The following is a 23267-nucleotide window of genomic DNA, read 5'->3' on the forward strand; positions in this document are numbered from 1 at the left end:
TTTAAAATTAAATGTATTATATAGACATTAGAGATACTATAAATATTAAAGAGTGTTGTAAAAAAAATACATACAAATGTTTTCATTTTTCAATTAGAATGATTATTATAATTAATTAAAAAAATATCATTTGTTCAATTAACTTATTTATAATCGATATTATTATTTATTGTTATTACTATATTCATTTTCTATTTTAATTCTTCTTGATTTAGAGGAGAATATTATTATTTGAAATTATATTTTTGTAAATAATTATTATGAATACTTAAATTACAATTAAAATTTACAATTATTAATTATTTTTTAAATTTTATGTTACTAAAATAGTAAAATTATATACACACAGGTTTTTATCAATTTGTACAACATTCAATTTCTGTTGCTACTGGTGAGTCACAGAAAGTGGGACAACTTTAAAATATTACTTTCATTGTCATTAATTAATAAAAAAAATTCATACATTATACGCATTGTTATCATTTATTAAATAGTCCAGTCAAAGATGTAACAGATTAAGGAAAACTAAATAAATCGCTTACTTTTTGTTAAAAGTAAGTTACATCTTTTACTGTACTATAAACTCAATCTTAATTTATTTGGGATTTATTTGTGAAAATACTTATGGTGAAATAAAAGTAAGGAAATATTTGCTTTATAAAACTATGCTTTAGCAGGAAAATTTGGGTAAGGTAAATATTAAAAAAAAATATTTAATAGGTGCTTTTTTACTTAGAAGTATTTTCTATGTGAATCGCTCATTCGATTAAAAATAAATGTTTGCTTCTCTAAAACCTTGTGCCCTTTTAACGTTTAGTATTATTATTCTATTGCATTTAAACCTGCTAGATTTTTCACAAGAATTAATAACTTGTTTCAGTTTTCCCTATTTTACAACACATAATATTCCTTGAGATATCAAATCATTTGACTGAATTACAGCCGTTTAAGTTCCCAAAAAAGGGGATAAACACCAAGTGTGTGTATATAATTTTATTTAATATTTTATTTACTCATTACTTGGCTCACACTTAATTAATAAATTAAAATTATTTAAATGATCCATTTTTTTAACTTTTTTATAATTCCTCCTTAAATGAAGAATTTGTTGGAAAATTACGAAAGGACTGGAGTTATGATAGAAATAGACGTTTATAAATTTTCAATACACAGAAAATCATTTTTGTGATATTTTGAAACTTAATGGAGATCTGCGGCCAAGCGTAGAGTTAGTGAGTCATTTTAGACAGGCTGAAAATTTCAAAGGCGTTAGCTAGCACTGCGTTCTCAATTGTAAGTCTTATTCCGCTTGTAAGACTCAATCCAGAAAGCTTGGATTTGTATTCGTTTAGTACCCAATTTACGTAGAAACATGTCTATTACCCGTCCACACGTCGATTGTTCTTCATCAGGAAACTGATTTCAGAATGTACATGTTTCTACGAATTTGGCAGAAGATTTTCAGTCTTTCTGAAATGACTCACTGAAACTACACTTGGCAGACCTAGTATGAATTGACATGGTACTTCAACAAAACATTTTAAACATTGATACAAAGTGCTTCATCTGAAGTTTCAGGATCTTTCTTATTTTTTCAGACTCAATTTCTATTTTAAGTAGACACTTATTCTGAGATCAAAATGAAATTTTGGTGACAAATTCTATTGTGCTAGTTCGTTTATTTCTAGGAATTCTACTTTGTTTAAGTCATATTACAATGAAAGTATGCAGCGATTTTTATTGAAATTATTAAGCTGTTTATCGTTGTACACATGCGTTTGGACCATTTCAGTACAAGCCATCTTTACCCGGCGTCATTATTGTCGGGTCTCTAATATTAGAAGGTTTTTAAAACCCTAATAACAAAAAAATAAACAGCTGCGGTAGTTGACGTCTTTGGGTATAAGCAATTCTATTTAATGTCGCTGCGGCTGCGGTGGAGTTTGCACGTCTGTGAAGAGGGCGTAGGTAAGTTATATTCGGAAAACACGTCGATTTAGATATCGACGGGGTAGTTCAAAAATGGTACCTTGCGAATTCCTTTTTCTCCAACCACCCCAACTTTGAAATTTCAAATTGCACCTCCTACCTTGTGATACTATTTTTGAAAGGGCATCAAATTCACTCTCCATCCGTGATAAAAAAGATGAAATCGATCGATCGGCTTACGAGATAGACTACACAGAAGATGGATGGTATGAATTCCATTTTCAATATCAAATCTATAAGTAAGTGATGTTTGTATAGTATTAAATAATAAAATATATATATTCGTTTTTTAAGCTGTTTTTATTAATTTTTTTGGTACATTTTTTAATTTATTTTAAAATAAAATACAATGGTCTCTAATTTTTTCAAAAAACTTTTGACTGATTATAAATAATTTGCTATTATGTAATAGTGACATTAATATTTACAGCCTAAATGAATGCGTTGAGATCGAACCACGAGACACGTTTTCGTTTTTATGTAAATAACAATATAAAAATAAATTTAGCAAATATCATTTACAAAATCAGTCAAAAACAACAAAATAAATAATTTTTTTTGATATATTAAAAAAAAATTTTTTTAAATAATATTTTTGTTTTGTTGAAATTTTTAAATAAATTATGAAAATAAATAATGTGAATGGTGATATAATTTAATTTCAATCCATTTTCAAATAATTTCTTTTGTTTCCAAACGGTGTGAATTTGTAATTTTGAATTTTAATGTGATATTTGTATGTGTAAATTATGTTTTTATTTTTTCGATTATTTTCGTCGTTTAAATTAGACAGTGTGTGCTAAAACAGAAAAATATATCAATTAATATTTGAAGAAAAAAGAAAAAAAGAAAATTTAGTCCGACAGCCACTAGGGAACCTTTTTTTGATTTATTCAGTTTTTCCATGATTTATGGAATCTAGAAATATCGAGTAAATATTGTCCCTTTTGAGAAACTGAACCCTCTGGATCTTTTGGACACAAAGTGTTTTTATTTCGTCTTTCGTCCCTTGGTCATGCATCCATTAAATACATATTAAAATTATCATTGAATTAATATTGAATTTAAAAAATCAGGCTCTCTTAGTCTTCAAAAATTTAGTTCAAAATATCAAGGCATTTGCTACAAAACAAATTTATACAGACTTGTATCTCAATATTTTCAATTGTTTTTGTGTGATGTCTTAATTTTTTTGTTTCGCTGAATAGCTACAATTTTGGCAGAAATTATTTCCACCCTGTTCTCTGATCCCTATCATTTAAATTCACCGAAACTTTAATGAATTTACAGAATTTTGCTGATGGTTTAATGGGAAGTACAGTAAATTGAGATTTTAATATTTAATAAAAATGAACCGAGTAATCGAATAAAAAATTTATTTAATTACCGAGAAAAGCCTGTTTTTTCGTATTTCGTAAAGATACAAAGTTATTTTTCGAATCAAAGTTATAAAAAATAAAGAAACTGAATAATGAAATACTTCCGTTTGGCTATCGGACTTACGATACGCAAAATGAATGAATAAAATAATTGCTTAGTCAAAATTAATTTAAGCAATTAAAAAATTCTACAAAAAAGAAAAATACAATTGGTTCTTTTTTATACAAAAATAAAAAAATATTTCTATTAAAAAATATAAAAAGCTGTGGAAAAAATAGAAAATTATTTCTACCGTTAAAATTATAGATTTTTTTATACTATAAAGAAAAATAAAAAATTTTAGAAAAAAATGATTAGGGCATAAAATTAAGGGAATAATTATACATACAAAAAAAAAAAAAATTATACAAAAAACAAAAATTTGATTGGTACGAAAAACACATATATTACAACTAATATTTTCTAAACATTAATTTAAAAAAATACTAAATAGAATTAATTATTAATGTCCATTTTTTCTTACAAATATATATTCTAACCAAAAGTGATTTAAGTGATTAAGTGATTATTCAGACCAAAAAATAAATTAGTTTTTTATTTATTCAATATTGTTACGTTTCGTTTTTTGTTTTGACTTCTTCATACATCTACGATATATTCTATACATTCTGTAAACTCCTGAGGAAGTGAAAATAAAATAAACGAAACGTTGAAAAGTTGAATTAATGAAAACAACTATTTATTTTTTCTGAATATTCTTACTTATTATATTTGTAATACCAATGCCTGGTTTCTCAAATAAAATTTAAATTTATTGTGAAAAATCGGCTGAAAATGGAAGTTAGTGATTTTTAGTTGAATTAAAGTTACTAAAAACTGTTAAACTTTACTACTTGTTTTTAGAGAGCCGCAATTAGAAATTATTTTCCAAACGTAGTTAGTTATTTGGAATGGAAAAACTTAGAATGGCCCTTTTCTATTAAATTTTAGCGCTAAGCATATATTACAAGTATTAAAAATTATTCTATTTAGCATTTTTAATTGTATACGTTATAGAAATATTTTTGTTTTAGAATCAATGCTATATATCAAAATCGGTTTTTGTACATAAAAATTTATACTGTTTGATCTAATTTGATCAAAAATCGATCACATTTGATCCCAGTTTGAAATTATGAAGAGCTCTTGATTTTGGATTTAAGAAAAAAAGACATTGTTTTACAATAACACTTTTGTCTAGTTTTTTTAAAACCGTCTGTAATTATACCATGTATATATAAAATATACATAGTATATTAAGTTTAGTCCCAAGTTTGTAACGCTTAAAAATATTGATGCTACGAACAAAATTTTGGAATAGGTGTTCATAGAATCATCTTATTAGTCCATTTTCGGTTTTCCGTCCGTCCGTCTGTCATCTTGATAACTCCAAAACGAAAAAATATATGAAGCTGAAACTTTTACAGCGCACTCAGGACGTAAATAGTGAGGTCGGGTTCGTAAATGAGCAACATAAGTCAATTGGGTCTTGGGTCTGTAGGACCCATCTTGTAAACCGTTAGAGATAGAACAAAAGTTTAAATGTAAAAAATGTTTCTTATAAAAAAATAAACAACTTTTGTTTGAAACATTTTTTTGTAAATAGCACTGTTTACTCACGAGGGCACACATTAGATGCAAATTTTATAGTATGTATTAATATGGGATTATCAGTTATGTATGTGTGACATGTATAGGTATATGCGAAATGTGATAGAGTAATCAACACTGCCTATACATGGTATTTCAACAATTAACTCAGTCAATTGTTTTAAAATTATCATGAAAAAATAAAAACAGTTTTGTTATAAAACTTATATGCAATCTGTCCATTTTTGTAAAAAAAAAAAGAAAAAATTTACCCAATTCTAACCATCTGCGATTTTTACATTGGCACATCATTGATGAATCAAAAACCGTTTTTAATTTGAAAAATATAAAGTCATTAAATTCTGCGGGAAAATATTTCTATAGCATATACGAAAAAATATACATATACTAAATAAATAGTTAAAACATAAGGAGTTTTTGGAAATGAGATAGTTTTGGTTTTTTTAGTGTCAACAATAACTAAAAGAAGCTACAGGTTTTTTTAGATATCACCCATTCAAGATTGTAATTCTTCTACTTGTTTTGTTGTTTGTTGCATGCATTGGTTGCAACAATGCCGCTGATAAATTACCTAATTGTTGCACAAGAATGTGTTTTAGTTGACTAGTTAAACGGTTTAACGTCCTAGTCTAACATATTCACAGCCGTGAATTTTTGGCTCGTCTGAAATTTGATCTTTTATTAAAAAATAAACTTGATAATTAAAAACTAATCGTTAACCTAGCGCTTTAAGGTAAAAAGCCACACTGTGCTTTTGGCTAACTCTAGTTTTTTGGGGTAGAATTCAATAATAATTATTCAGTCTTGTTTGAAAATTATAATAAAGAGAATGTTATGTTAGTATAGGATACATACCAAAGGGTCGGATGGGATGTTTATCCCATAAGTAAGTGCGCTTCACTGGGGACAAGTATGAATCACGCAAAAAGGAAGGTGATTTACCCCAACTATCGTATGTAGGGTCAAATGGTTTTAAGCTTGGTAAATCCCACCACCATGGATCACGTGTAATAGCTGATTTTGGTAGATGTGGTGATGGGTTTAATAGATCCCATAATTTTGTTGGTAATCCACCACGTGAATAGATTGGCAAACCTGGAAAATTGTTTAAATTAACGTCAATACTTTGTTAATTTTGCTTGTGCAGTTTTGCTGAAGTTTGAAGAATTTACAATTTTTTTAGATGGATCCGTTTCCGAATTTTGCCTTTAATTTATTCGTGTCCTCTTTTTTATTGCAAAAATTTGAAAAACATAAAAATCAAGAAATATTATTTAAATTCGGGGAACGCACCTCAAAATTCAATGGATTAAAAAAATTGGTATCAAATCTTCTGCTAAACTACCCAAGAAAATGTCTGAGAACAAAATTAAATTTTGCTTACCGGCATAGTTGTAAGCAATTTCACTGGCTCGTGGAAGTAAAGTACTTGGTTTAATTGGTGTTGGTGAACGGTGTCTCCATGAAAGGGGTTCGTGTGATGGATATAACTTGTCAATTTCTGCAAGTCTATCAAGATGATCTTGCCATGCACGATTTGGATCGTATGAATTGCCGCTTAAGGCGCTGGAAACGGGATGTGGGGAACGGTATACTAAGTATAATGGATAACGGCTTGGATAGTAATGGTTCAAACTTATACGATCCAAATGTTCTTGCCATGCCTTCTCGGATTCGAAAGGTGAACGGTTACGTAGTGGAACACGATAGACTGCAAAAAATTTTCGTTAGATATTTGAACAAATATAAACCTAAAGAGTAACACTTTTGTAGATCGTTTATAAGCTTTTAACTGAAATCACTTGGTTTTTGAAAACAAAACCAATTTTTTTTACCAACGACAAACTTATGTGAAAAGAAGTTTCGGTAATAGTGATATAGTTAAAAAATTATTCGAATTCCTTTCACTTTTTTAATTTCAATAAAATTCTCTAAACATATAATTTAAAAATCGCCAGACTACAGAGGTGCTACTCTTCCTCATAATATTGCATTTCATGAAAAATTAAAAAAATTCTTTTATTAAAAATATAAATTGAATACTTTATTTTTTTGATTTAATTCTTTGTTAAACATTTTGTAAGTTAGACCACTTGTATTACATATTTGAGATGCCATTTGCCTAACGGCATGATTTACGAGTATGATTGTGAGTATTTTCATTGTTCGGTGAAAATTTAATTTCATGCTATTGTATATTGTATTCAAATTTTTTTCAAATTTAAATTTGACGATGATAAATGAACAAAAACGCAAAATTTTCAGTAGGAATATTCTAGCCTGACTAAATTGAGCCTATAGTTTTTAAATCTGTTTTCTTTAGAGAGTTAAGATGAAGAAATTCTTGATCAATAATTGCATTTGCTATTAAATCAAATTTACGATTGTTAGCAGTAAAGAATTGGTATTACAATATGAAACAACAAAAAGTGGGGCACCACTTTAGCGATGCAAGGTTTTATCGATTTAGAACGGTTCTTTACTAATAAACCTTTCACAATAATAAAAAGTAATTTAAAAAAATAATAAATGATTTTAACGGACGCTGTTTGTAGTCGATATTTTTATACTCAGGGATCCCTAAAATTCCTAATGGAAATTAGACGCCTAGTTATTAGAATAGGTAAGAAAATGAGCGTTCAAAATGACTTAGATTGCTAAAACGGGCGTTGTTAAAATTAACATCCATCATTTTGACGTTAGTGACTCCGGCCTTTGCTAGCCATTAACAAATAATCTTATCTACAAGAAAGAATGACAAAAAGTGAATGTGATCTTGTATAAGATTAAAAGCCATGCATTTGGCGACTAATGTGGGGAGTACTGCATAATCCAGTTTCGCGAGGCGCAATTGTAAACATTGATCTTAGTATCTTGTGCATGTTTTACCAAAACGCTTCCCAGAAGGTTTGGTACGCTATATTCATTCTCGTTACAAATTTTTTCATGTAATGATGCCAAACGCCTTCAAGGTTTCCTGTTGATCGATTTCGCCACATTCTTACTCGCAAAAAAGAATATTCGTGTATGGCTAGATTATAAATTTAATAACATCACATAAGCCAATGAAGATTGGATATTTACAATAAATTTTTAGTTTTAAGTGACATGTTTTGTTAGAACATTGACCTTGTTAAAATTACCAACCATTGATTTTCATTCATGCGTATTTCTGAAAATGAATAATTCTTTTTATCACATTTCATGTAAAAGCTACAAGCTACTATCATCCAAAAAATCCAGGGAATGAAGATGTTCAAAATATTATGAAATGTTGTTTTACCTACCTCTGATACATATTACATTATCCATTCAAAAAAATAAGAATCGGCTACCTAAAAAAATTATGCTACAAAAAATAGTCTAAAAAAAACTACAATAAAAATATTGTATAAAAAAAATCTATAAAAAAAATACGACGTTTTCAAAAAATTATTAACGCCGGAAAAAAATATTGACTCAAAAATTGTAAGAAAAAAAAAGTATTCTTTTTTATTTCATGAAAGGATGAAAAAGAGAGTCTGATAAATTATGGATTTGGATTTGATGAATAAGGGGTTTTATGAATAAAAACCATCCATTCCCTGGCAAATGCTTGAATGCGATAAAATGCTTGATTATTTAGAGGCTGCAGGCGCGCAAGACAGGCTCGTTAGATATTTTATTATAGTAATTCACAACAATGATATTCAGTCATGGAGATTAAATAGTTTTTTTTTACTTCTTTTTTGAATTTGATTTATTTGACAAATGAGGTATCATTGCTGTATAGAGATCAAATTAACTTATTGCATGAAAATGAACACATGCAATTTAGTATTTTTCTCATTTTCTGATATATACAAATTTGGATCATATTAAAATTTACAAAATATTCGTAAAGTTCTTAAAGATATATAAAAAGATTAACAGAAAAATGATGAATTTTTCGAATAAAAGTCAAATAATGTATTTGATAAACGCAAGCCTTACAAAAAGAATTAGGCTTTTGCTTTCGACTTGTCATTAGCAGAAAGTTCTTTCAGAGGAAAGGAAATTTCAAATTAATTAATTTTCTTGTTTTCTAACTTTGAATTATCTATCTTTTTTATCACTGTTAATCTTTAAAACATTTTAAGTTTTTCTACTTTACAAAATTCTAATAAATATAATCCAATTTTCATAATGAAATTCAATTCATCCTATTTGTTGGCACATTGGACTATTTTTCTCTCAATTTTTTTGAGAAAAGTAGTAAAATGTTTTGAAATTTAAATGAAATTTTGTAATTTTTTTATTTATACTATAATGTCGAAGTTAAATTGAAATGAAATTCTCAAAATAAGAATTATATTATGAAGAAAATGAAAATAATTGGTGAGTTTTTCATAAGTAAATATGATTGCCATTTTTTAATAGATAGCTTTAGGTAAATGAAAGCATTGTATTACATTTAAAAGCCTTTAGAATATTTATTAATATTTTTGTTTTGAAATATTGTGCTTTGTAATTTATATTGCAATGAATTCTTACCTTAAAATCGATTGATTACCTTAGAATCGAATAAGTTCATCGATAAGTTATGAGAGTTCACCAATCGGTTTTGGGGTTTTGGCGTAGTTTATGAGTAATTATTATCAAAGTAATTAATATAATTAATAAATTAATTTCTGGGGATGTATTTTGAATCTTTTGGAATATTGAATAATTTGAGATGATTGCTCCAAATTCCTTGCAAATTTTCGATGGTGTTTAAAACTAATTTATATAATTTTTTCCACCCTCAAAATCCATAAAAATAGTAATTATTAGGTTTGGGAAGCGTAAGAAATTTCTGCAAAAACATGTAAATAGCACAAGTTACGGAAGTTTGAGATTTCCGCATATTAAATTACTAATTACTGACATATTCCGTTTTGCACAATCATTTAGATGTTAAAAGCTGGAAATGAATGTAGTAGAAAAAACTCAACCAGATGAGAAAATGAGAAAAATTTTGAACATAAACAAATGAAAAACATAAAATTTGAGCGAATCATTTAGTGTATGTCTCCATAACTCAATACCTGATACAAATGACATTAACCATACTTGAAATGAAAATAAAGGATCGAGTAAACACAATAGATCAGTTATAAAGGCATTGTACCTTACAAAAAAATCGAGTGGCTCTGAATTTTGAATATGTTTAAAGGTTTTAATGAAAATTTCCAAAATTAGTTCAGATTATAAGAAATGCGTACTAGCTTAAACGAAAAATAGTTTGAGCTTGAAATTTCCTGAATGCTCTGTAAACAAAGAGAATCTGTAAAAATTTCTAATTTGCCATATATTGAATAAGAAGCTGGGTACTTCCATTCCCGTTCGGCTAATATTTGCACACTCATCCATAAAAAAATATTTATTTTTAAAAATAAATCATAACTCGCGTCGCGTGAATGTAATACATACTAAGAATGGCATAAAGAAACTAAGCGAGGTAAGAGCTAGGCGAGAAGTAATAATTCCTTCCTGAGTTCAGAAAATTGCTTAGATATAAAATTATTCAACAGAAAAAAAATAGAGAATGAAAACGATAATACGAATTCTTTCAGGTTTGGCTATAAGACGAAGATTTTTTTTATACCACCTGGTACCGCATAGAACGTTTAATGGTAATTTTCTTCCAGTTAAAACATATCCAAAATTATGGGATCTACTCGATTCTTGATGAAGATAAGCCATTTTCATTTGACCCTAGATCTAATTGAAAATTAATTAAAGTGAAATTAGTATGTATATGAATATTATTAATAATTGTCAAAGAAAAACAATTTCTTAGTGGTTCGCCTTCGAGCGTTTGCTTTCAGGGAGTGGATAACAAGTATATATATCACGTCCCATGTGTTTATTTTCTGGATGTTATTTTTTTCCTTGGTATACTTTTTTTGATGTACATTAAATTTAACATATTATGATGGCAATACATTCAAATTATATAAATTAAAATTAAAATAAAATTGATTTTTTTTTAAATAATTACTAAACAAAACATTAATTAAAATTAAATATTTCAATAAAATAATATTTTTTTAAAAATCGATTTGGGAAGTAAGCTGCTGAGATATATATATATATATAATAAATATTTGAAAGCGGCACTCAAATAATTTACTAAATTCACCTATTTTACACTTTATTAAAAATAAATTTTAAACAATATTATGTTTGTAAAATAAGTCGAAATTTTAAGTGCAGAAATTTTACGTATTTTAAATAATAAAAAAAAATTAAAAATTTGATTGATTCACTTTTTTTTGGTTTACAAAAAAAATGTTGACAAATTTTTTTTAGATCTTTAGATTTCGTAAAGTGTTATTACGCTGAAACATTAATAAATAAAATTGTAAATTAGTTACGAAAAACATATTAAATTCTAATAAATATATAGATAAATATAATAATAATTGGTTAATTGTGAAACAACACATGTCCCAGGGTAATAACACGTCTCCTGGTGCTGTTAAATCCAGGACATTCTCAATCAAATCACAGCATTTCCGATTAGGGCGCTCTACCTAAAAATCATCATGCTTATACGCAATCTAAAAACAACAGTTATTTGAAACATGAGCCTTTTACCACATTCAAATACTAAGCAATCTACTGAGTGTAACACCATTTGATGTTGGAGAGGCATGTTCTTTCGAATTAAGCCCTACCAATATCACATACCATTACATTCTGTGTGTATCAATGAATTATTATCCATACCCAAATCGAAAAGCGTGTACATTTTTTGTTGTTTTGATTTTTAAGTTTTTTGTGAAGATAATTTATTATTGAATTTATTGAATTTGACAGGGGAGTTCCGTAACGGAGAAATTGGCATCCTCATAACAATATACTCACAATTACAAAACTTTTGTTTGTAATACTTCACTCAATATTTTGAGTTGAAAAATAATATGATATAATTTACAAACAATCCGTACTAAGCGTTTTTTTAAAGTGAACCGCATGAGTGGAGCATTTCAAAATCAAATTATTATAAACTCAAAAATAAATTATCTTGACATATCTTTTTATCCTACTTTTATAAGTGCCCAGCTAATAATTTGCAAACAAAATATAGAAATTACATAACAAGTTACATTCCATTTAAAATAATTCTATGTTTTTTTTTTCGAGTTCATCAGTTTTAGCTCAAAATTAGCTTCAAGTTCCAAAATTTAAAAAAAAAACATAAAATTAATTTTTCAATAGTACATTAAAATTGGACCTAAATTATTTCAAATATCCGTTTTCGAATAATGAATTTAATTTAGGTCCGAACTGCATTGATGTGTTTCTTTTCTCTAGTAACAATCTGTTATAGAATTGTACTAGGGCATCAGTGCCGCATCATACAGACATGCGCATTACTCTGGTTTAGTACTTGGTATACTTACTTGGTCGGTATGATGAGCTATATTGATGTGGGTAAATAGCCCGTGGGGAGTAGCCATAAGTTTCACGATGAATTGGCAAATAACGGTAACCAGGGACGTTGATGCGTTCAGCAGCGTGAATTGGATCATCGTAAATGGATTTTCCATAGGGCCATGTTGTTGAGTGTAATTCAGGGAATTCAGACAATGGCCGGAAAATGCTACGTGGTGTACGAGCGCTTTCTGGTGCCCGAATATCGTCAGATCCTAAATTTTTCAAATGGTTGTTTAATAGAAAGGTGTTTCGGTAAAAGTTTACATTTTTTTTAAATACCTTTTAAAGATCGGACATAGGACTGCCAGAATTTTGCTTTTTTGGAGACAGGCTCGTTCCTGCCTATCATATCTAAATGACTTTTAAACATTTTGGCTGATTTTTATTTTCGCTCGTTCGCTGTAAAAAAAGAAATTAACTTTGAGTATTTAATTAAATGGTGGAGGCGCAGAGAAGTAATTTAAAATATCTACACTCAAGATTCTATCATTTTTATAATGTTATTCTGAACTAAAAAATAAATTTTAATGCCAGGTAAGAAAAAATATCAATACAGTTTCATCCGCAGGTCTACCAGTTCACCGGAAAGAATTACGCCGTAATCTAAATGTGGTTTGAGATCTGTATTTGTTAAGAAAACTGTTTTCGTTACATTTGATTTATTATACTTTCAGAAACCTTCGGGAAGTATTCAATCTAAGAATTTGTAGAAATCTATATTTTCATAGAAAAAATTATCGTTCTCAATTAAGTATGGTACGTTTTATATTTTTATAGAGCTCGTTCCCACAAAATATAAATTAACCCTTTGGGTGAGCTTCGAAGCTCTAGACAATCACATAGGCTTCAAGCCTTCTAATACTCTTTTTTTTATCCAGGGTCAAAAATATTAACTTATCTGGAACAGATAATTTTAACACAAATTTTTGACATATTGTAAATAATTCTTAAAAAATTATCCCCGTGTTTATACTTAGAATATTGGTAAGTAAGCGATGCATATTTTAAAAATTAAAAATTGTTCTTTAAAAAAATAATTAACGAAATAATTCAAGAAACTGATAAGGTTTTATTTTCCGGATTAGATTTAAGATTAGTTTTTGTATCAGCTTTAAATTTTCTTTATGATAATTTTCCAAGTAGAGTTTAAATTAGAAATAGTATAATTAAAAGTTAGGAAAAAAACATAAAAAGTATAATTGATGCCAAGGTGAAATCGTGAAAAACATTTCAAACATAACAAAAATGTCAATTACGACATGATTATTTACATTTTACAAATTTGATGTCAGTATCTATAACGTGAGTATAAGTTCAGTCTTGTGTTTTGTAATGTAATTAATAAAATGAGAACAAATTCAAAGTTGAAAATGATGTAAAATTAAATTTATTGAATTATTTGTAGGATCACAGGTGTATTCGACTATTTTGGTATGCCAAAATGCCATTAACTTTAATTACAGTGTACATTTCATTAGATGTAAAATGTAATATAATTATTTATTCTGTTATATTGTGTATATATATAATAAATGTATTTTTAAAGTGTTGATGTAATATACATGCATGCAGCTTTATGTAATTCTGCCCTTGACTGGTAGCAAATATTATGTTTGGCATAAACTTTTATACAATTAAATTTTAAAATTGTGAATTATTGTTAATAATTTGTTACAGTTGATTATGTTTTTATACCATGTATATATGAAATATTAGTCCCAAGTTTGTAACGCTTAAAAATAATGATGTTAGTATAAAAATTTTGTCATAGGTGTTCATAAAATCACCTAATTAGTCCATTTCCGGTTGTCCGTCCGTCCATCCGTCCGTCTGTGGACACGATAACTCAAAAACGAAAAAAGATATCGAGCTGAAATTTTTACAGCGTACTCAGGACGTAAAAAGTGAGGCCAGGTTCGTAAATGAGCATCATAGGTCAATTGGGTCTTGGGTCCGTAGGACCCATCTGGTAAACTGTTAGAGATAGAACAAAAGTTTAAATGTAAAAAATGTTCCTTATCAAAAATTAAACAACTTTTGTTTGAAAATTTTTTTCGTAAACATCACTGTTTACCCGTGAGGGCCCTAATTAGGCGGAAATTTTATAATATGTACTATACTTGATTATCAGTTATGTATGTGTAATGTGATAAAGAAATCAACACTGACTATGCATGGTATTTCAACAATTAACTCAGTCAATTGTTAGTTTTCACTTGTTTTTATATCCAGTTTGAAGTATAACTTTCATAAGTCCCAATTGTATAGTGAAAGATAGAAATTTTTAATAATTTTACCAATACATTATTACAAAATCATCCTCTTATGTGCTTTATGATAATAAGCTTTAATTTAAGGAAGCCGTTATTGCGATAAAAGGCTTGGATTTTTATTATATGAAGTTTGACTTAGTCTAAAAAATTTTTGAAAATTTAAGGGGGGAGGGGGTGGCCCGATTATTTAAATAAATAAATGACTTTAAAAGTAGGTAAATTTAAGATTGGTCTTATGGGAAAACAGTAGATGGATGATATGTTTTCATAGATTACTGAAAAACTAGTTTATAGAAATTGAAAAAAACTATTTAAATAAAAGTTAAAACCTTAATAAATTATTGAAAAAAAAAAAAAAAACCGGTTGTGTCCGACTAAATTAAGTATGTGTGAACACTTTAGAGGGGAAAAAATTAAAAAAAAGGATATTTTCAATTTTTATGGTGGATTATGTTATAACTTGGCAGTATAAGACGAAAAGTATGAATATAATTTTTCAATATCTGGAGTAATTTTCAAAATATTGAAAATTGAAAATTTTGTTTAATTACATATTTCGATATTTCAAAAACCAAGGCAGATATCGAAAATTTTCTTTTTCTTCTACATTCATGAAGTTATACCAGAATTCATGATCAAAGTTAAAAATTAGGTAGGTATACAAATCATTTCAACCACACTTGCCTTGGCGCTCGTACTACCTTAATTTTGTTGGCGTCGTGTAACGTGCAATTACACGTGGAACGTGTGATTACGCTCTATAGGGCGAAATTCTTAGCCGATTACAACAAATCTTGTTTCTACCAAATTATCTCGTAGAAAACCACTAAGGAATTTCAAATCGATTGGATTAATTTAGTTGAATATTTATGAAAAGTTTTCTTGGGAAGTTTGAAGTTTGCGAAATACACAAAATGTATTAGAATATTGTTTTTGGAAACTATTCTTACATAACTCCGAAATACACAACGAAATTAAAAATGTCCACATTTCAAAAGCAAAAACTAAATTTCGGAAAAACATTATTATCAAACGATTGACGTTGATTTCAAGTATTAGCTGGTATAAGCAAATTGAAAAATTTCATTATATCAATCATTTTATTATAAATGGTTATTAAATTGTTCTTTAAACAGTTCATATAAGTATAGTTAAATTAATATCGTGCGAAATTATTAGTCTTTTTGGATATTCACTTCTTTTTTGATTAATTACAAGTTTGTTATTTAAATAATGATTGCAAAACTTTTTACCAATAGTTATAATATATTTTTATTATATCTCACAAGAAATAAATCAAGTATTTTCTATCTGTTATGTATTACTATTTGTAATTTGCTATCTTTGGCGCAAATATCTGTATCCAATATCATAAAATTATAAAAAAAAACTATGTTATGTATTTTTACAAAAATTTGAAAAGTAAATTTGTCAAATAAAGATTTGAAAAAAAGTCAATATTACTAGATTAATCATTTCTTTCGATGTTAGCTTAACATTAGGTTTTCTTTTGATTTATATTGATTAAGATTAATTTCAGTGGCGCTATCAAAGTAAATGTGCATTAAATTAGTGTGCGTTAAACATCAAAGCATAACTCAATATTTGAAACCGTTTTTTACATACTTCTTATGAAAACTATTCCAATTAAAATTCACTTCAGATTAATTAAAAATTTAAATAATCATTAACAAATAGAATACAGTAATTACAATACCAAGAAAATAAAAAGACACAACAAATATTAATTGTGTATTCGTTTGAAAACTTTTTAAAATTCCACACTGATGTGAACCCACCCACGTCATATCACCACCCATAAATTCCTCTACGTATTCGTTTTGTTTTTCTTAGAAATAATTTTAAAAAAATAATACACACACCAATATTTTTAAAAAAAATTTCAGTTTTTGTGCCAAAATTTAATTCTATTTTTATAAATATTTTATTTTTGCACTATATGTATTAAATAATAATAATAAAAATTTTTTTGTAAAAGTATGGATTTTGTGTTTTATTCCACACGCGTAGCTTTACACCGAACAGTTTGATTTTAATGCGCGACACATACAGATATGGTTGTATGAAAATTGCTGCAATTCTGTTTATATGAAAATATAAATTTTTTAGTCCTATGTACGTTTCTTTATCGTCATCATTTTCTATATTGGCTTTTCTTTATATGCAAGAGAGGGGGATTTTTTATGGACTTAACACCTACGTTAAAAAGTTTCTCAATTTTTCGTTTAAAGTTATATTGAAAATTTCGGAATTTTTTGATATTACATTGTCGTGTGGATAATAATTTAACTTTTAATATTCAATATTTTAAAACACCCACTAATTTTATATTTGTATTTAATTGTACGCGTTGGAGTATGTAATATTTGCACACGAAAAAAAAAATTTCCTGTGTGAATATTATCAAGTTTAATATTAAACTTTTATTTAAGAATTAATTAATTTGGAAGTTAAAAATTACAAACTTACAAACTTAAAAAATATATTTCCAATCAATTATTTTAGTCGATTTCAATAAGATAAGAATTTTTGATTATCGGTACGTTAAGGTTTCGAACACAAATCGTTAAAACTAAAGAACGATGATAAACAGTCCGTTATTCGGTTATAGCATAACACAACACAAAAATCACGTTAAGATATTTTTTGCTTTCAACATTTTTGTTTCTGAAACTAACCACTTTTTAGATTAAAACTTTGAAATACTTAGAAATCTCTCTCTGATCGGATCATTCCGAATGATTTTAGAACATTTTATTTCTGATTTTGAGTTTTTTACATAGATATTTAATATTCAATTTTATCGATATTTCTATTTGTTTTTGAATTAAATTTTTAAATGATCGAGAAGCTGGTAGATATTAAAATTTTTGGCTAATTTTTAATTTTTCCTAATTAATAAGCCAGTTTTTGCTTTGATTTGACGAAAATTTTAAAATGTACACTACAATTGAATGACATCTTTTAAAATCATAAAAATGATTTGTATAGTTTGTGAGGAACGTAAAAGCTCTCAATTCTTGGAGAAACTTTCACTTCATGAATAGTTTTTTTCTTTATTTGTTCATTCACTTATCTGATTTGATTTCCTAGTAATCAATGTGTATGATTCTTTTTCGAAAATAGATTCAAATGCTTTTCTTTGGTCTGTATATGTACATATTAATGCTTGAAAAAAATTCCTGATAAATTTTGTGTTTTTTGGTGTTGGCGCAGAGAAGAAATTAAAAACAAGTGAAAACAAACAATTGACTGAGTTAATTGTTGAAATACCATGCATAAATAGTGTTGATTACTCTATTACATTGCACATACATATACAATTTATATAATACATACTATACAATTTACGCCTAATTTGCGCCCTCACGGGTAAACAGTGATGTTTATGAAAAAATATTTGAAACAAAAGTTGTTTATTTTTTGATAAGGAACATATTTTACGTTTAAACTTTTGTTCTATCTCTAACGGTTTACAAGATAGGTCCTACGGACCTATAGGTCAAGACCCAATTGACCTATGTTGCTCATTTACGAAATCTCGTGCTCACTTTTTACGTCCTAAGTACGCTGTAAAAATTTCAGCTTGATATCTTTTTTCGTTTTTGAGTTATCGTGTCCACAGACGGACGGACGGACGGACTGACAACCGGAAATGGACTAATTAGGTGATTTTATGAACACCTATACCAAAATTTTGTTGGTAGCATCAATATTTTTAAGCGTTACAAACTTGAGACTAAACTTAGTATACCTTGCATATTTCATATATGCATGGTATAACAAATGGTTCGAAAAATCTTATACAATTTTAAACCTACATTCATGCTACTAAACAATTCAAAGTGATTAACAAGCTTCAAAAAGATATTACTGAAACATATACGTTTATAAACTAGCTTGCTGCTAAATTTTCTAGTAATTTCAAAAAAATATACGCTACCTGTACGGCTATAGGTTAGGTTATATTGACTGTTCACGAAGGACACAGAGCGCATATTAGGCTATAGAGCCTATAGAGCCATTGTAATACCATATATGTGTTTTACCACCTTTCCGCTGATAATTTCATTTATCAACTCCTCAATTTCAGAGGCTGAATGCACTATTAATTAAATTAATTTTGTTGCGACGACGGGAATCGAGCCCGCTACCCTAAGCATACCGCGGACGGAATTGATTAAACCCTAACCAATTGAGCTATAGGACAAGTTACATATTTCTTGCATTAAATTAAATTTTTTTTTCTAACTTTTTCTAAAAATCTTTATTCTTCTAAAATTTTGGCATTTAGCAGTTCATATATTATAACTATATCTCTGTTATGGGTGGACAAAAAATTATTTTCCTGAAATTCACAGTTCATATGTTATAAATGTATCATTGTTATGGACGGATAAAGCAAAATTGTTTTCATGAACTTGCTAATTATTTAATGTATAAGTTTGTTCTTTAATGTTCCATTATTATTTAGATATAAATTTAATTGCATATTCCAAATTACTATCAATAAAAACATTTGGCTGTTTTGTAGCATAAAATCAATCAATAAAATAATTGTATTTTAATAATAATATTTATATTCTAACTAAATTAAATATCAATATTTTAAATATGAACTTATATAATTAATTTTAATATCTGTTACTTAAAATTTTCAATTAAAATTAAATGTATTCTCAATCGTTAGCCTGGCCTCTGGTTATTATCAACAAATCTATTTATAAATATACACAAAAATTGTAAACTTGATATTTCTTGTATCGTTATAGTTATGTTACGTATGCACGTATAGCGACACCGTTCACAGGTATTGTATTGCTGTTTTTCACAAGTTTCAAAAATAATAAATGTAGTTGGCACCCAAATTGTTTATATTAAATTTTTGTTACAACTTTCGTCCAAAATTTCATATGATATAATGTTCACGAGTCTTTTTAAAAATTAAATTATTCAATTTTTATTCTGGTATAAAAAAATGTTTGTTTCTGTGTTTCACCTGGCAAGAAAAAAATCTTACAATGTGTATATTTTCAGAAGGAAGGAAAATTTGTTAACATTTGTTTTCAGAAGTATATTCTCTAATATTATCAAATTGGAAATTTTGATGTTATTTGATGAAAAATAATGAATAAGAATTAATATTTAATTATCTACATTAAGAAATTTTTATTCCGTTTCCAAGGTACAACTAACGAACAACTGTAGCAGTGGCGGATCTAGGATTTCGTCCAGAGGGAGGGGGTCATTTTATCACTTTCCTCTTTCTTTTTTAGATTTTTGAGTTTTTTAACCATTTGTTTTGAAAATAAACTATATAAAATAACTTTTGATAATTGTCTCACCCGTAAATTCATCACTGAACTGAGCCTAGGTGATGCATATTCTTGTGAGGAAAGTGCAACATTTTTACATTGTATCTCGTTAAAGTACGATAAAAACAAGAAGATTTTGATAATATCCTTATTTTTGACTTTGAGATAATCATTTCTATACTATTTTTAATCTTCGGAAAAAAGGAGGTTTGAGCCTTTTGCTTATTGGTGTCTGTACATATCTCCGTAGCTCTGAAACGGCTAGATCGAGTTATTTTGAGAGCTAGTTTAATAATGTCGATTCATTTCAGCGAAGATCGTAAGACCAGGAGTGCAGTAGAGTGAAGTGATTAAATTTATTTGTAATCAAATTGGATGGATTCACCGGTCATAATTAAAACTTTAATATCTATCATTTGTTTAAAAATTTGAATTATTTAATTAACTAAATCTCTACTATGTTACTTGTTTTTCCAAAACTTTTTTAAGATAAGAGTAAATAGCTGAAACGTTTTAGTTTAGTAAATATTTTTTATTTAAGTTTATTGTCTAATGTCCTAAAAAAACAAAGCAGTGAAGAATTTGACCATGATCCTAATGATAAATCCAAATCTGACTTAAATGTCAAAAAACTAATTTTTCAATACACAAATTTCATTTTTGAGAAATAAAAATTAAAAACGCTTTCTAAAATGAACGTCGTCGAAATACTATATTCAAAAATAAATGATTACAAAATATACATTACAAAAAATATATTTATATAATTTTTGATAAAAATAACTCATTAAAAAAACGTACTTCATACAAACTTTAGTCAGTCAGTTTAGTATTTCTGATTCGACAGTGGGATCCGGGAAAATTCGCGAGGTTCATTCTAAAAATAGTCATTTAAAACGCAAACATCGTTCAACGTCATCACATCATCTATCTGCACGTCCAAACACAGTGTGTGTGCGATATAAAAGTATACGTGCGAACATTAAGAGTATCGTTTGCGCGCGCTAATAGCTTAAAATTAGCTCATATAATCATTAAAAATAAAATTAAAACGTATATACACGTAGATCGTTCGTTGTAGATTAAATAATTATTTACTGAATCATTTGCAATCGAAAACTAATTTCCTTATTGAAATTCTTTAGGAAATACACGGAGCAAAAATAATTTTTGATTTATAATTAGATCTTACAAAGTTACAAAGGTCACCCATGTCATTGTTTTACATAATGTTAGTTAATTAATGGTTTATGATATACAATAAAAATCGTTTGAAACTATAAAATATGGAAATCCTGATTTAAAAGGATCAAAAATGCAAATACTCCTACAGGTCATTAGCATTTAGGCTATTTATTGCTTTTATCGAATAAAAACCATTTTATATATAAGAAGCAAGAAGTGTAAATTTCAATAAGAACAATATAAAAAAAACAAGATTCGTTAATGATCAGTTGTACTGAAGTTCTTTAGCTTCCATTTGTTCTTTCTGGCTTTTCTCAGACGAATGAATTTTCTCAGATTAGACCGTAGGACTGGATATTTTAAACTAACTACGGTGCGTTATTTAAGAAGGCATTCTTTGGTTATATTTTTAGTGACAAAAATACGAGCTCGCATCGTTTATTGAAAATTATAATTGGATGAATTAGAGTCTGCAAATTCGAATACTTAGAGGCAAGAGCGCTTCAATGCACTTTGTCTAGCAATATGGTAGCTTTAATCAAGGTTCTATAAGATAAAAGCTCTCGTGGAGTTACCATGTCAACAATAACCGATGTGACCCTCAAATCAATCATGGCTGTTGCTCTTTCACTTATTGCTAAAGTATCCCCCCGCATAAAAGGGGATAACCCTGATGTCGCATTGATCATATAACCCATAAAAATGTTAAACTAGACTTGATTACCATTACAAAATTTTGGTTGCCGTTAAAGGTTTCCCACCTTTTTTTAGCAAAACAAAGTTTTATATGTAAGCTCTATCGCGATAGCCACGTATGACGTCACTTGTAGGTATCTTCCTCTTTGTTTAGTTAAGAATTTTAAACGTTCATATCTTGCATTATAGTAAAGATTTTTAAAAACCAACTTCAATTTCTAATTGTGAAGTGAGAATTCTTCATCTGAAGTGATAAAAAAAATTTACTCCGATCCCCTATTGGCTTCCAATAAAGATCTATTAAAACTAAATCACTAAGTTTGCCATCTTTTTAGGAAAGACTTTGTCTGGTAACAAGTTCTATTGAAATAATTTGAAACAATATGATAGTCTTCCTTTAACGGATTTCGCTCTAGGAGTGAAATATTTTAATCTACTTTTGTATTTACAATCCCGAAAATTTAAAATATATTATTAATTTCATTAATCCGTTAATTTATTGGTTTCATTACTGAAACTAATTTCTTAGTAAATGCTGATACTAGATTCTTTTTAATCCATTTTATAAAAAAGTGCGATTACATCACGATTCATTCTATATCGTACTAAACGATTTTCACTGTATATCTTTTATTTGTATTGCGTAATTCACAAATCCAATAATATAAAAAGAATTTCTGTTCCCCGATGTGGATAACACAATTTTTTTTGACGAATATTACCAAGAAAACACTTTTCCAGAAAAATATCACCAATAATAATCAATAATTCACAATATTTAAATTTTATAAAAATATTTACAGCATTTCACAAAATTAAAAAGCACACATAAAATATAATTGCAAATGAAATGTTTAAATTAAAAATAATAATAATAATAAAATTTTTTGTATTGTTAAAAGCTCACTAATTGTTACGAAAAAAAAATATATGAGAGATTTGAGATCGTATCCTACCTATTGAAAAATACGTATATATAATGATATATTACAAAGTGTGTAGCACTGTTATATTAGGCTACTCCTTTCTGTATTCGGATGCGGCACTGACTGCGGGGACCGCGAATCATTACCGCCCTAGGAAACCACCGGGCTACCACCACCTCGACCATGCTGTGCAAATATAGACTCAAGTAGTATAGTAGTGTCTATGTATATAATAATATTTATGATAGATGGACATTAAGACAAACAGTGTGCTTGTTTGTTCTTTTTTTGACTCGGTGTAGTGCATTACGTTTAAGTAGAAAAATCATATTACAGTATTATAAGATTTCTTTTTCTACTTATTTTTAGTGTAAATAGTGTACACACCA

The 23267-nt window shown here is 27.7% G+C and overlaps 1 protein-coding gene across 2 annotated transcripts; it reads right to left on the bottom strand.

The window, feature by feature from the left end:
* Positions 1–2699: 2699 nt before the first annotated feature.
* Positions 2700–23057, bottom strand: LOC123293936. Of its 2 annotated transcripts, none has more exons than XM_044874940.1 (7): positions 22909–23057; positions 12742–12861; positions 12429–12674; positions 6404–6730; positions 5875–6114; positions 5591–5682; positions 2700–2788 (listed from the first exon to the last, which is right to left on the bottom strand). In XM_044874940.1, the coding sequence occupies exons 2-6, from the start codon at positions 12830–12832 to the stop codon at positions 5636–5638; spliced, it is 951 nt and encodes a 316-aa protein (XP_044730875.1). In that variant the 5' UTR covers positions 12833–12861; positions 22909–23057; the 3' UTR covers positions 2700–2788; positions 5591–5635. The 2 variants fall into 2 exon arrangements, with proteins under 2 accessions (XP_044730875.1, XP_044730876.1); XM_044874941.1 differs by lacking the exon at positions 22909–23057 and adding an exon at positions 16362–16385.
* Positions 23058–23267: the final 210 nt, after the last annotated feature.

Source organism: Chrysoperla carnea, chromosome 2 (assembly GCF_905475395.1).
Source record: "Chrysoperla carnea chromosome 2, inChrCarn1.1, whole genome shotgun sequence".
Classification (NCBI taxonomy): domain Eukaryota; kingdom Metazoa; phylum Arthropoda; class Insecta; order Neuroptera; family Chrysopidae; genus Chrysoperla; species Chrysoperla carnea.

Bases quoted from the DNA above. Each gene is read 5' to 3' on its own strand.
- LOC123293936 (XM_044874940.1), bottom strand. From the start codon at position 12,832: ATGTTTAAAAGTCATTTAGATATGATAGGCAGGAACGAGCCTGTCTCC. The intron at 6,731-12,428 runs GTAAGTATACCA...AATTTTTTGCAG, and splicing joins TAGCTCATCATACCGACCAA to TCTATCGTGTTCCACTACGT. The intron at 6,115-6,403 runs GTAAGCAAAATT...ACAATTTTCCAG, and splicing joins AATTGCTTACAACTATGCCG to GTTTGCCAATCTATTCACGT.